Below are 14727 nucleotides of genomic sequence, written 5' to 3' on the forward strand. Positions count from 1 at the left end.
CATGGAATGTACGAGTATGTAATATGGCAGAATGAAACATACCTTAAGGAAGAATAACGTTGGTTCAAATATCTCAAAACCAGAAAGATAAGAGAGACTCAATCAAAGTGTCATAAGTCTAAAGTAAGAATACATCTTAGATAAAGACCAATCATATACCATACAATCCAATCCAATCATGTACAATACAGTTCAATTAAATCATTCACAATTCAATCCCATCCAATCATGTACAATCCGATCCAATCAAATCATATCGCGTATCCAATCCAATCCAATCCAATCCAATCATATGCAATCAATTCAAAAATCAACTCAACAATCATGTCAAAGGACTAGACTAAATAAATATGCAAATTAGAACTTAGTAATGGTATACAATCCAACTCAATCATCGAACCATCTTAATCAAACCAATCATATCATGCACAATCTACTCAATTTGGTAGTTTCTCTAACCGACAACCATCACCATATGAGCGAGTGATAGTACAACAAACCGACGTTGTTGCCGCGTCCGTTCATACCTTTCTAGGGTATGGATGAATCAACTAATCATGGATCCAATCCAACCAAGTCCGATAATGTCAGGACAATAATTTTGGGGAAGCATCTGACTTTAACAGTTCCATCCCCTCTTACGTTTGGCGACGTATTTTATTAGTTCGAGTATGGACTATACTCTTACCCAACTCGGTGCTCGATACTCCTCTCAAGACTCAATATGCTCATATATATCAAGTGAGTAAAATACTCATTTAGTCTCATCGGACTCTTTCAAATAAACTCATTTAGTCTCATTGGACTATTTTCAAAACTCAATCAAATCTGGCCTCATTGGACCTTCTTTCAAATCGACTCATCTAAAATCATCAAAATCTTCTCTTTAAAATTTATACAATCTCAACTCAATCTCAAAAATTGACATTTTAAAAGTAAAAATGCTCAACTCATTTATACTCCAAATACTCATGTTCCAAAAATAATTAAAAGACTTCCCAAACTCAACTCATGCTTAAACTCTTTTAAAATCATAGATGGAAATAATCATTCTTTAGACTCAAAATAGTGTATAAATAGTTTATGCAAAAAGGTTCACACATTCTTTATTTAAAGCTCCTTCTCAAAATATCATTTATTTTCAAAATATTCATAAGACTCCAATCAACTCAAATTGTGCAAATCACATACCACATAATCACATTAGACTACAATCCACTTCATCACACAACATCCTCATCAACATAACCTCTTCATTCACATCATCATCAAATATCATTATTCACATTATCATCAAACATCATCATCACATCATCATCTTCATCATCATCAAACATTATCATCACATCAATCGTCAAACATCTACTCCAAAAATCCTTATTTTAGTCATATGTTCAATTTATAGAAGCAAAAGGGCATTCTTAACTATCCAATTCATTCTTTTCATTCCAATCCATACACATATACACAAAACCATCCCTCTCAACCTCAAGAAAATTATGATAAAGAAATCTTATCTTGGGTTCATGTAAATGAAGCATGAATCCATACTCCCAACAAAACTCAACTCAAGAATACCGTCATTACCTATAAATCTATATCCAAAGATCCATTTGTAGTCAATAATATAAAATATAACTATTTAGTAACTCAAGTCATTAAAATCATCAATCAACCAATAGTATCTAAAAACATTCTATAGTTAAGGAAAACTTTCAAGAAAACCTTCCTAGAAGGTTCAACTCTTTCATAACTCCTATCCAACACATCTATGGGCGTATGGAAGATTTCAATCTATATTTTAGGTTAGCCTTACATACCTTGTAAACAATTTGAAGAGACCTTGATGTTAGGCCTTCAATGGAAGTCTTGAATCCTTGAAACTCTTGAAGGCACCCTTTGTTGGAGAAGGATTTGGAGAAGAAGAAGAGAGGGAAAATATTAGGGCTTTTAGAGAGAGAGAGGGACTGAAAAATGGTCCCAAAAACGTCCAAGGATAGTGTATATATAATTTGGGGAATTACCCAAATTGCCCTTTCTCAAAAATCAGAAAAACAGGCTAAAACGCTCCTAGCGCGATAGTGGCGCATCGCGCCACTGCGGTGCCAAGTCAAATTTAGGCTTAAAACCTGCACATCTGATAGTGGTGCATCGCACCAAGGACCAAACTTCTGAGGCTATTTTATGGCGCGATAGTGGCACATCGCGCCCTTACAACGCCAAGCCCAAGTTTTCTGGGTTTTGGAAAATAGGCTTGAAAACCCTGCACATCTCTTAGTGGCGCGCCGCTCCAGGGAACAAACTACTGAGGCTTATTCCTGGCACGATAGTGGCGCATCGCACCACTGCGGCGTCAAACTCAGCTTCCTACAGTTACAACCCAAGCCTGAAATTCCTGCAGTACCCGTCTGTCTTAGGATCGTCATATCTTTTGACTCTGAACTCCACAAATTACACTCTTTGTGGCGTTAGAAAGAAGACTCAAAGAACTTTAAATTGGTAGGTCGTGGTCCACCCAGTTTAGTATATTCTAGGAGATATGGTCATTTGAAGTTGACCCTCATATTAACTCCTCCGAAAACTTAATCGATTGGAAATCTTTGGACTCGACTTGGTGTTAGAGATCTCTTATAACCCCTAAACACATCTAACACACTTCAAATACTTAGGAATTAATCCTATATCATATATAAAATTACAAGTCCTTCGGTTCGAGTCTACCCACACGTGGAGAAGTGTTTGAGTCTTTGCGAAAAAATTTCTAAGGTGTTACATTAACATTGCCTTGTATCTCATCAATTCGTCCTATATTATGACACCTTCTTTTGAATGTGCCACGTATGAGACATGAAGAAACACGGAGTTTCATATAACTTTCTATTAATATCTTCATATTCAGTTGGATTAGTTATTTTATGGATGTCTAGACATAAAAGATCATTGCCAAGATAATGTATAAGTCATATGAGACTATTAAAATTTATTGATAAATCCTTTCCTTTATTCTAAATCTTCCAAACTTATTAGTTGCATATTCATGAAACAATATTATTTCAAAACTTTTAATTCTATTATCTATGGGTATTGATAGTAGTGTTTATTGAATGTTTGTTTTCAATAAGTCATATATTTGAATAAAATGGAATAGATCTTTAACAATATATTCCTATATGATCTTCCCAATTCTACAATTCAATTATTTATCTTAAATAATATTGTATATAATATTATGTGAACTTGTCTAAGATTGCACATATCAGTTATAATATAAGTTGATTATTATATGCAACTGCATAAACTAAGGTGTAGCAATATAACCTGAAAATTTACAATTGAATTTGTATATAAGAAATAAACAGATCTGCATGATAATTTTGTGTAACATTTTTTTCACTAACATTCAAAGAGCATTGATACAGTTGTGATGGTTGATACGGCTTCAGCAGCAATGTCAATATTCTCCAAAGCAGAGCAAAAAATTGATGTGATGATAGTCAATGTCCATTCATCGAACATGCTTTCTTTTCACCTCTTAGCTCAAGCCTTGGACTTGGATATAGTTTCACTTGGTAAGTATTTATTCTACTCGTCCACTTATGAACGTCCATTTTGGCTGAAGTAAGTTATTTTAATTAATACACTACAAAAGATTAGCTATAAAATTTACCTTTAAAATTTTGTTAAATAGTTTGTAGAAAAATGAATTTACTGTAATCCATCGTTAAATAACATTAGCAATGAATTTTGTTGTATGACAATATAAATTATCAGTCACTAGTTCCTTTTTTAAAAATGTATGATAACTGGTTGTTTTGTAATCTTACTATTATAATGAATAAAGCTCAGCGAATATGTGTGTGAAATTAACTATTCACATAATGTATAACATAATTCATTTCTAATTAATAGCTTCTTGAAATAATTATGCAGCGGTATGTGATGAACACAATGAAGATATAGTAAAGAAAGCATTGGATGAAGGAGCTTATGTTTGCCTTAAGAAACCATTTGACAGGGAAATTGTGAAATACTTGTGGCAATTTGTATTGAGGAAAAAAATACAAAAAGAGAAAGCGAGAGAAAGATCATCAAAAAATAGAGATCAGATGAATGTTGATGATATTGGTAAAAATAGCATTTTTGGAGAAAATGAAGAACAACTTAGAGAGAAGAAAAATGTGTGTAATATTGAGGAACAAGACAACTATATTAATGAGGTTGAAAACAATGTTCTATTAAATGAAAAATGTAAGTTGAGCAGGAAAAGAGGTAGAAAAAGCATGAAAGAGATTAATGAAAGAGAAAGCCAAAGCAGTGATATTCATAAGATTGTTACGCAAAAGAACTACATAGAATGGACTGATGATCTCCATGCCAAATTCATGGAAGCTGTACAACAACTTGGAGAAGGAAGTAAGTTTACTTCACTATTAATTAAATTTCTTTACAATTCATTTATATGAAACGATATAAGCAACGAGAATTCATACTTAGAGCTAACGTCAACATGTTTGGAATTAAGGTATAGTGATTGTTGTATTTACATGTACCTCATCTTGATATGTAGGATGCTACCCCAAGGAGATTCTAGAGGTGATGAATGTTCCTGGTCTTACTAGGTTGCAAATTGCAAGCCATCTTCAGGTACATCTTTTTTTTAAAAAAAAATTATTGAATTAAATTGAATTGGCTTTTAAAAAAACATTAAGTGGTAAATTATGTTCCGTTTGTATGTGTATGGTATGGAAAAAGTTATACAACAAAAAAAAATATACTATAAAGTTATTTTCTCGTACTTGGTTACTAGAAAATATTTTGCTTGGAAAGTTTTTTTTTATCAAACACTTTTATCTTAATTTTACTTTTATATCAAAAGCATAATGAAATATCTAATTTCATTTTACTTTCTAGCCTAGAAAGTATTTTCACATTATTATCAATCTTTTTTATTCAAAAGTGTTATCAAAACACTCTCTCATTGAAGAAATTTAGCGATTGAATTTGTTACATTTTTAGTGATAGAAGCTAATAATTCATTGTTAATTTCTATAATTTTGTCATTCAATAGGATAATATTGTTATCAATCTTTAATTCATATTGTTTTGAAAAGATTTTAATTGTTCACCAATTGCCAAACACCTGAAATATTTTCTATTATAAATGAGTTCGGTCGTTTGACACACACCTAAATAACAATGAGTTTAGATGATAAATATATACATTGTCTAACTCTTTTTTTTTATCTTTTTCTTATAAAATCAGAAATGGCGTCACCCATCAGGTAAGGGATCCTCAAGTGAGTTTCATGTTCCAAAAAGTAGCTTTACAAAATTTGGGACAATGCCTCGTCTTCAAAAATATGTACCAAATCTACAGCGTAACACAGATCAAACCCAAAGAAACCCAAAGTTTTCCTTTCCAACTCTTAATACAAACAAAAATTTTGTTCGAGGAGGGAGTTCAATTCAACAACAATTCTACCGTCCACAACTTCCGATTCAATCCCACTACCTCGACATATGCAATCCATTCAATAACCCATTTTTGTTGGCCCAAAATAATGTTGTTGGTAGGATACAACAACAATATGGACCATTATTTGGAATGCTGAATTCACAAGGACTACAAGGCCCAATAACTGAGAACACTAATTATAGGTCTGGCCTTGCACTTAATAGTGGGGATAATCATACCCAAAGTGATTACAACTCCGATCTTAATGTGGCCCAAGGAGCAATATATTCAGGTAGTGAAATAATGTCTGGTTCGGATATTGGAAATGCAACAACTAGTAATTATAACTTGAATGTCAATTTGGACAATGTGGCAACATATTCAAGTAGCGCAAATATGCCTGATGCTTATGTTGGAAATGTGACTATTAATGGATTTGGAGCAGAAAATTCCAATTTTCAGCAATATATTGGTGAACCAAACATGTTTGATCCAAGCACTATTGTGGCAGCATCATATGAGAGTCATATTGAAGGAAGAAATTCAAATAAAAAAGAAAATTGTGATGTGTATTTCAATTTCAATAATATGGTCTATCCCTTCAAGAATCATGGAAATCTGAGTGCTAGCCTACCTAATGAACAAGGCAATGAGTTTGATCAAGTTTACCCTGATGATCAGGTTAGTGCTTCTATCTAGTTTGATGATTAATATATATATATATTCATTTCTCTCCTTTTGATAAAAAAGTTTTTTATGAAGACATCTTTTTGTTAACTCAATACTGACTTATTTTTCAAGAAAATATTTTTCGTCACATCCATAATCTCCTCTAGATTTTACCTTAAATCTACATATGCAGGTGGCAGCGACATCAAACGTCCAATTTCCAGAAATAACTGATGAATCCTCAAAATGATGATCCAATATTATCAAGATAATTAGTGACAACTCTCATAAGTTCTCTATCCAGGGACAATTTTTTTCTCAAGTGAAAATTGGCATCTTTCACATTTTTGAAGACTATTTTATTTGGTATGACTGGATTGTTGGTTTGTTTTCATTTGGAACTAATGGTCAGTATTATATTATAGAATTTCGATAATTTTTGACTTGGGATTATTGTTTTGTTTAGTATCAAACCCAATCATCCTGCCATTACATAACATTTTGGTTGACTGATTATATCTTATATATGGGATCGAATATTTGTGAGACTTAATTATTATTGCATCTCAATTTAGCATAATACTTTATGTATTGTTAACATCTATGGGATATGCTTCATGTTATTGTACTCAGATAGATAAGCTCTCTATGGCAGCAACGAGAATCCAACTAGGGATTCTGGGCAGCAGGCTAATTAGTGGAAACAATGGGGTTACAACTAGGTCAATTGGGGAAAAGAATATCCATAAAAATAACAAAAATTGGACTATGGTGACACATAAAAAAATAGTTGGCCATCAAATTGGTTCTCCAATCCGTGCTTCAGTCCAATAATTCAGTTAGTTCTATATTAAGACTAGTAAGCAACCACATGTTGTTGGACCTAGTACTTATTCACCAAAAAGTTTATGAGGTGCAAACATTTTTGAGAAAGGCAAGGAGGACACCGTACTGGATGAATGTTTCAATACATTTTGGAGAGTCTAGAACTTCCAAAGAGAAATGTGGCAGAACCTACCACCTCACAAATTAAGGTTGATACTACACACAAACTAGTGATTTATGTGATTTACTCTAGATTAGCCTATGAGTGAAACAAGTTGTCTAACATGTTTCAATGAAGCAATAAGAACAATAAGTAAAGAATACAATATTTTTATGTGGAAAACACCCGGCCCAAAAGGTGTAAAATCCATGACCTGCACCCCTACAGGATTTAATTCAAACTTCACTAAAACCCGAACGAACCCCAGAAGCCCGACAGATGCACAAAAGAGTTAAGATCCACAAAGAGAACCTGAAGGCACTTCCAAGATTACCACGACCTTTCACGAACTTGAATCAAATCAAATGAGTGCCCGAGACTCCAATCACAGTGAAATAAGATCTAAGGACTTGAACCAAAGCGAAGAAGGAGCCTAGGATTTTAACCGGGGCTGAAGGTATCCAAGGACTCTAACCAAGGCTGAGGATAGTCAAGGACTCTAATCAAGGTTGTAAATAGCCAAGGACTCTAACCAAGGCTGAAGATGGCCAAGGACTCTAACAAAGATTGAAGATATCTGAGGAGTATAACCAAGGATGAAGATAGTTGAGGACTCTAACCAAGGTTGAAGATGGCCAAGGATTCTTGTAACACCCCCAAAATTCTTTACTAGGATTCGAACCCTTCTTCGTATATGTGTATGATCGAACCCGACCATTATGAAGTGTATGCATGGGTTAGGGTGAGTTCCCTAGGAATTGAAGAGTGTTAGAGGTGATGTTGGTTCATGAAGGATCCCTAGAACCAAGCTAAGCCCAAAGAATTCGTCCTGCCTAAGTTTTAGAATGAGTTCATATAAGGGGTCGACTTCTAGCAACCATATCTTTTGAAATAGGATGATCTGGGTGGCGCATGACTTATTGAATTAAAGGTCTTCGAATCTTCTTCCCATCACCGCCAAAATTGTAATTTTTGGATTTTGGAGTCAAAAGTTATAACTATCCTAAGACGGACTAGTAGTGCAGGAATTTCAGGCCTGGGTGACAACTGCTGCAAACCTGGACTTGGTACCGTAGTGGCGCGATGCGCCACTATCGCGCCAGGAACAAGCCTCAGTAGTTTAGTCCCTGGCGCGGAGCGCCACTAGGAGATATGCAGGGTTTTTAAGCCTATTTTCCAGAACCTAGAAGATATGGGCTTGGCACTGTAAGGGCGCGACGTGCCACTATCGCGCCACAAAACAGCCTCAAAAGTTTGGTCCTTGGCGCGACGCACCACTATCAGATGTGCAGGTTTTAAGCCTAAATTTGACTTGGCGCGACGCGCCACTATCGCGCCAAGAGTGTTTTAGCCTTTTTTTCCAGATTTTCGAAGAAAGGGCAATTTGGGTATTTTCCCAAATTATATATACATCAGCCTTGAACATTTTGGACCGTTATTTTAGGCCCTCTCTCTCTCTAAAAGCCCTAGAAATTTCCCTCTCTTCTTCTTCTTCTCCATTTTCAACAAGGATTGCTTCAAGAACTTTAAGAATTCAAGCCTTCCATTGAAGACCCAACATCAAGGTTTCTTCAAAGTCTTCACTAAGGTATGTAAGGCTATTCAAAGCATGGTTTGATTCCACCCATGTTCCCTACATCTTCTTTGAAATCGATTGTTCATAAGAATGAAGTTTATTGATAGAGTTAGGTCCAAATAGGTCCTTTTCATCTATTACCCTAATTTCTATTATGTTGATGTTGTAGAGTCAAGAAAGTGATGTGCTATATGTTGGTATAAGTTGATTGAGATGAGAGGTCGATCATATGTTGTTAATTCATTAACTATATTGATGAGTTGACAAGGTTTTAAATGAGACTTGTTGATATAATTTGATTGAGTTGATTGGATGGAGTTTTATGAGCATTGAGTCTTGGGAGGAGTATCGAGCGCTGAGTGGGTAAGAGTATAGTCCATACTCAAACCCCATGAACTACGCCGCCAATGTAGAAAGGGATTGAACCGTTAAAGTCGGATGCTTCCCCAAAATTATTGTCCAGACATTATAGGACTTGGTTGGATTGGATCTATGATTGGTTGATTCGTTCATACCCTGGCAAAGTATGAACGGACATGGAAACAACATCGGTTTGTTGTACTATCACTGGCTCATAAGTGATGGTTGTCGGATAAGAGAAACTCTCATATAGGTCTTGATAGTACTCTGAGTCGTATTGAGTTGAATGGTATGTGATTGGTCCCGTCTAAACCATATTCTTGTTTAGACTTAAGACACTTAATTGAGTTGTTATTTCTCTTGAGTTGAGATTCCAAGTTGATTTGATTCTTCCTTGGTGTTGTTTTATTCGGCCATTTTACATACTCGTACATTCTATATACTGACGCCATTTGGCCTGCATCGTTTCATGATGCAGAGACAAGTACTAGAGATCATCAACCAACGCACCATTGAAGATCTCCCCACTTCCCGCTGGTTGGTGAGTCCTCCTAGTCTCCGGAAGATGCCGAGATTATCTTTATAACATTGTTTTGTCTCTTTTATTTTGATTGTTGGTAGCCATGGCCTTGTCATCAGCACCTTCTAAATTGTTGATAGAGGCTTCATAAACTAGAGTGTGGGAATGATGAGTCATTCGTTTGACTAGTTTTATGATAGCTGATTATCGATTTGATAGTTGTTTGGCCTTTAGCACTATATTATGGATAGTATTCCTATGATTGAGTCTTCCACTGATAGAATGTGAATGAATGAAAGTGTGACTGGACTAGGTGGTTCGCTTGAAGGCCAGAAATGACTTTCGAATGCTGGTCACGCCTAGGGTCCCCTCCCGAGATGTGACAAACATGGTATCAGAGCCCAGAGTTCAAGAGTCCTAGGGAGTCCATGAAGTCGTGTCTAGTAGAGTCTTACTTATGGGTGTGTTGTGCACTACACTTATAATCAGGAGGCTATAAGACATTAAGAATTCTTTCACTTCTTTCATACTCTAAATTCGTGCGATAGAGTTAAACTCTATAAACTTCCTTTCTAATTCGTGCATTTATACATTACAAATAATGCCTCCTAAATGTACTAATAGCCAGTGGAATGCTGATAATGCAGAGATGCCACTATTAAAGGTACGCCCATCGAGGGTTAGAGGCTGACCGGCGAGGTATGTGGAGGCACCTCAAATGCCTACTACTCCGCCTGTACCAACTTCAGAAGTAGATTTTCGAGGAGCGATTGCTATGCTCACTCAACTAGTGGCTGCCCAAAATGGTAACCAGAGTTTGCCAACTCTTAGCTCTTGTTCTCAAGAGTCATCTGCTGCCACCAGAATTAGAGACTTTTTGAGAATGAATCTGCCGGCATTCACGGGTTCTAAGGTTGATGAAGACCCCTAGAATTTTATTGATGAGATGTGGAAGATCCTGAAAGATATGTATGCTATGGAGATCGAGGGGGTTTAGTTGGTGTCTTATCAACTCAAAGATGTGGCAAACATTTGGTATAACCAATGGGAATAAGGTAGAGGTGAGGATGATCAACCTGCTATGTGGGATGAATTTGAGGGAGCCTTTCTTGACCATTTCCTTCCCAAAGAATTGAGGGAAGCGAAGGTTGAGGAATTTGTGAATCTGAAACAAGAAAGTATGACTGTTAAAGAGTATAGTCTAAAGTTTATCCAGCTGTCCAGATATGCTCCAGAGATGATCCAGATGTGAGGTCAAAGATAAGGAAATTTGTCTCCAGATTGGGAAGACATGTGAAGAAGGAGTGCAAAGCGACATTGCTAATCTCCAACATAGATATTTCAAGATTAATGGTGTATGCTCAACAGGTGGAGGATGAGAAGAGGAAAGACAGGGAGGAGCATCTGAGGAAGAAGGTAAAATCAGTGGGGCATGAGAATGAACAGAGGTAAAACAAGGGCAACAGGTCCTTCTTTCAGAAGAGACCTTCCAACTATGCCTCATCTACCGCCAGTGCACCTATGCCACAGAACAGGTATGATCAGCAGGGATAGAGTCGCCAGAATTTTAGACCCCAGGGTTCTTAATCCCAGGCTAGCATGGGTCAAGGTTCGCAAGGGAAGCCACCATGCGACAAGTGCGGTAAGTTCTACTTGGGGGAGTACAGAGAGGGAATGGTTGGTTGTTATAAATGCGGCCAAATAGACCATTTTCAGAAGGAGTGTCCAACATGGGGGAGCAGAGCCCACTATTCTAACACCGCACCACCAGCTAAAGGAAATCAGAGGGGCACTACTTCAGGTATGAGCAGAGGTACAAACCGTTTATATGCCATGGGTAGTCTCCAAGATCATGAGGACTACCCAAATGTCGTGACGGGTATAATTTGAGTCCTTTTCTCTTGACTGTTATGTTTTGATGGATCCGGGTGCCACACTATCTTTTATGACTCCTTATGTGGCAAGTAAATTCAATAGAATTCCTGAATGTCTTTATGAGCCTTTTTGTGTAGCTACTCCTGACGGTGATTCTGTCATAGCTAAGAAAGTCTATAGAGATTGCACTGTGTCAATCTATCACAGGGATACCTTGGCTGACTTAGTTGAGTTAGACATGGTTGACTTTGATGTGATCCTTGGCATGGACTGGCTTTATGTCTGTTATGCCTCTATTGATTGTAGAACTCAGATTGTCAAGTTCAAATTCTTGAATGAGGCTGTCATAGAGTGGAAGGGTAGTCCTGTCGTGTCTAAGGGTAAGTTTATTTCATACCTTAGGGCCAGAAAGCTAATATCAAAAGGGTGTATTTATCACATTGTCCGAGTGAAAAATGACAAGGTTGAGTCTCCATCCCTTGAGTCGGTTCCGATTGTCAATGAGTTTCCCGAAGTCTTTCCTGAAGACCTACCCGGAGTCCCTCCTTATAGGGAGATTGACTTTGGGATTGATGTTCTTCCTGATACCCAGCCTATCTCTATCCCTCCATATAGAATGGCTTCGGCTGAGTTGAAAGAGTTGAAAGAACAATTGAAAGACTTGTTAGATAAGGGATTCATTAGGCCGAGTGTCTCACCATGAGGTACTCCGGTCCTATTCATGCAAAAGAAAGATGGGTCCCTTAGAATGTGTATTGACTACAGGCAGCTGAACAAGGTCACCATAAAGAACAAATACCCTCTCCCCAGAATAGATGACTTATTTGATCAACTTTAGGGTGCCACCTATTTCTCAAAGATAGACCTAAGATCGGGCAACCATCATTTTAAGGTGAGGGAGTGTGATATCCCAAAGATAGCTTTTCGAACCCGTTATGGCCATTTTGAGTTCTTGGTGACATCTTTCGGGTTAACTAATACCCCCGCAGCTTTTATGGACCTCATAAACCGAGTATTTAAACCATATCTTGATATGTTTGTGATTGTATTCATAGATGATATTTTGGTTTACTCCAATAATGAGGAGGAGCACGCCCATCATCTTAGAGTCGTCTTACAAACTTTGAAAGACCAGGTATTGTATGCAAAGTTCTCCAAATGTGAATTTTGGCTTGCGTCAGTGGCTTTTCTAGGCCACATTGTATCTGGAGATGGTATTCAGGTTGATGCTCAAAAGATTGAGGAAGTGAAAAATTGGCCCAGACCCACATCCCCGACAGAGATCAAGAGCTTCTTGGGTTTGGCCGGCTATTATCGAAGGTTTGTAGAGGGATTCTCATCCATATCATCACCATTGACCAAGATGACCTAAAAGAAGGCTAAGTTCCAATGGTCCGATGCTTGTGAGGAGAGTTTCCAGAAATTAAAGACCAAGCTAACCATTACTCCTATTCTAACTTTGCCCAATGGAACAGAGGGTTTTGTGATCTATTATGATGCATCTAGGATCGGTTTAGGCTGTATGTTGATGCAGAGGGGGAAGGTGATAGCCTATGCTTCAAGACAGCTTAAGGTTCATGAGAGGAATTACCCAACTCATGACCTTGAGCTGGCCATTGTGGTATTTATGCTTAACATTTGGCGCCACTACTTGTATGGAGTGCACGTTGATATGTTCACCGATCATAAGAGTTTACAATACGTCTTCAGCCAGAAGGAACCCAATGTGAGGCAGAAAAGATGGCTCAAGCTACTTAAAGACTATGATATGAGCATCCTCTACTATCCAGGTAAAGCTAACGTTGTTGTTGATGCTCTTAGCAGGTTGTCTATGGGTAGCAATGCCCATATAGAGGAGGGAAGGAAAGAATTGGCAAAGGAGGTACATAGGTTAGCTCGATTGGGAGTTCGTCTTGAAGAGAACAATGAAGGCGGAGTTAATGTTCAGGATGGGTCTGCATCCTTACTTGTGGAAGAGGTAAAGGAGAAACAAGACCAAGATCCAATCCTTCTCCAGTGGAAAAAAGTTGTTCACAAGCAAGAGGTGATGGTTTTTACCAAAGAGGGAGATGGTGTGTTGAGGTACCAAAATAGATTATGTGTCCCAGATGTTGATGATGTGCGAGGAAGGATTATGGCCGAAGCGCATAGTTCCAGATACTCTATTCATCCTAGATCTACAAAGATGTATCTTGACTTAAGAGAAATTTATTGGTGGAGTGGAATGAAGAGAGATATCACGGAATTTGTTTCCAAATGTCCGAATTGCCAACAAGTTAAAGTTGAGCATCAAAGGTCGTGTGGGTTAGCTCAAAACATAGAAATTCTGGAATGGAAATGGGAAATGATCAACATGGACTTTATTACAGGTTTGTCGAGGTCCCAAAAGCAAAATGACTCGATTTGGGTGATTATGGATAGGATGACAAAATCAGCTCACTTCTTGCAGTTAAGACCACTGACACCACAGAAGATTATGCAAAATTATACATTCAGGAGATCATTAGATTGCACGGGGTTCTCTTGTCTATCATCTCAGACCGAGGAGCTCAATTCCCTTCTCAATTTTGGAAATCCTTCCAGAAGGGATTGGGTTCAAAGATGAATCTTAGTACGCCCTTTCATCCCTAGACAGATGGCCAGGCAGAGCATACCATCCAAACATTAGAGAATATGTTCAGGGCATGCATACTTATCTTCAACGGAAATTGGGACGATCACTTACCTCTCATAGAGTTTGCATATAATAATAGCTATCATGCAAGTATTCAAATGGCTCCTTATGAAGCTTTGTATGGGAGGAGGTGTAGGTTACCAATTGGGTAGTTTGAAGTTGGTGAAGCTGAATTAATTTGGCTTGATTTTGTTCACCAAGCTATGGAGAAGGTGAGAGTTATTCAAGGTAGGCTAAAGACAGCCTAAAGTTGTCAAAAATCTTACACCAATGTGAGAAGGAGAGACTTAGAGTTTGAGGTGGATGATTAGGTGTACCTGAAAGTGTCACCCATGAAGGGAGTCATAAGGTTTGGAAGAAAGGGAAAGCTTAGTCCTTGATACATTAGTCCTTACCAAGTTGTGAGGAGGATAGGGAGTGTCGCTTATGAATTGGAGTTACCCTCGGAGCTAGTCGACATTTATCCGGTATTTCATGTTTCGATGTTGAAGAAATTCTTGGGCAATCCCTCGCTGGTAGTCCCCATTGATAGTATAGGAGTTAAGGATAGCTTGTCCTATAAAGAGGTTCCGATTCAAATTCTTGAGCGCCAAATTCACAAATTGAGGAACAA

At 37.5% G+C, this 14727-nt stretch overlaps 1 protein-coding gene across 1 annotated transcript; it reads left to right on the plus strand.

Moving 5' to 3' along the window:
- The first annotated feature begins 3424 nt into the window (after positions 1-3424).
- On the plus strand, positions 3425-6374 carry LOC129883415 (putative two-component response regulator ARR21). The gene is made up of 6 exons (XM_055958093.1): positions 3425-3569; positions 3931-4413; positions 4568-4644; positions 5264-5962; positions 6062-6136; positions 6318-6374. The coding sequence occupies exons 1-6, from the start codon at positions 3425-3427 to the stop codon at positions 6372-6374; spliced, it is 1536 nt and encodes a 511-aa protein (XP_055814068.1).
- The last annotated feature ends 8353 nt before the right edge of the window (positions 6375-14727 follow it).

This window comes from Solanum dulcamara, chromosome 3, assembly GCF_947179165.1.
Source record: "Solanum dulcamara chromosome 3, daSolDulc1.2, whole genome shotgun sequence".
NCBI lineage: Eukaryota > Viridiplantae > Streptophyta > Magnoliopsida > Solanales > Solanaceae > Solanum > Solanum dulcamara.

What these genes read in the sequence shown, in the direction of transcription:
- LOC129883415 (XM_055958093.1), top strand. Translation starts at nt 3,425, where the DNA reads ATGGTTGATACGGCTTCAGCAGCAATGTCAATATTCTCCAAAGCAGAG. An exon ending in TTGATCCAAGCACTATTGTG is followed by an intron (nt 5,963 to 6,061) that starts GCAGCATCATAT and finishes TATCCCTTCAAG; the next exon opens with AATCATGGAAATCTGAGTGC. An exon ending in AAGTTTACCCTGATGATCAG is followed by an intron (nt 6,137 to 6,317) that starts GTTAGTGCTTCT and finishes CTACATATGCAG; the next exon opens with GTGGCAGCGACATCAAACGT.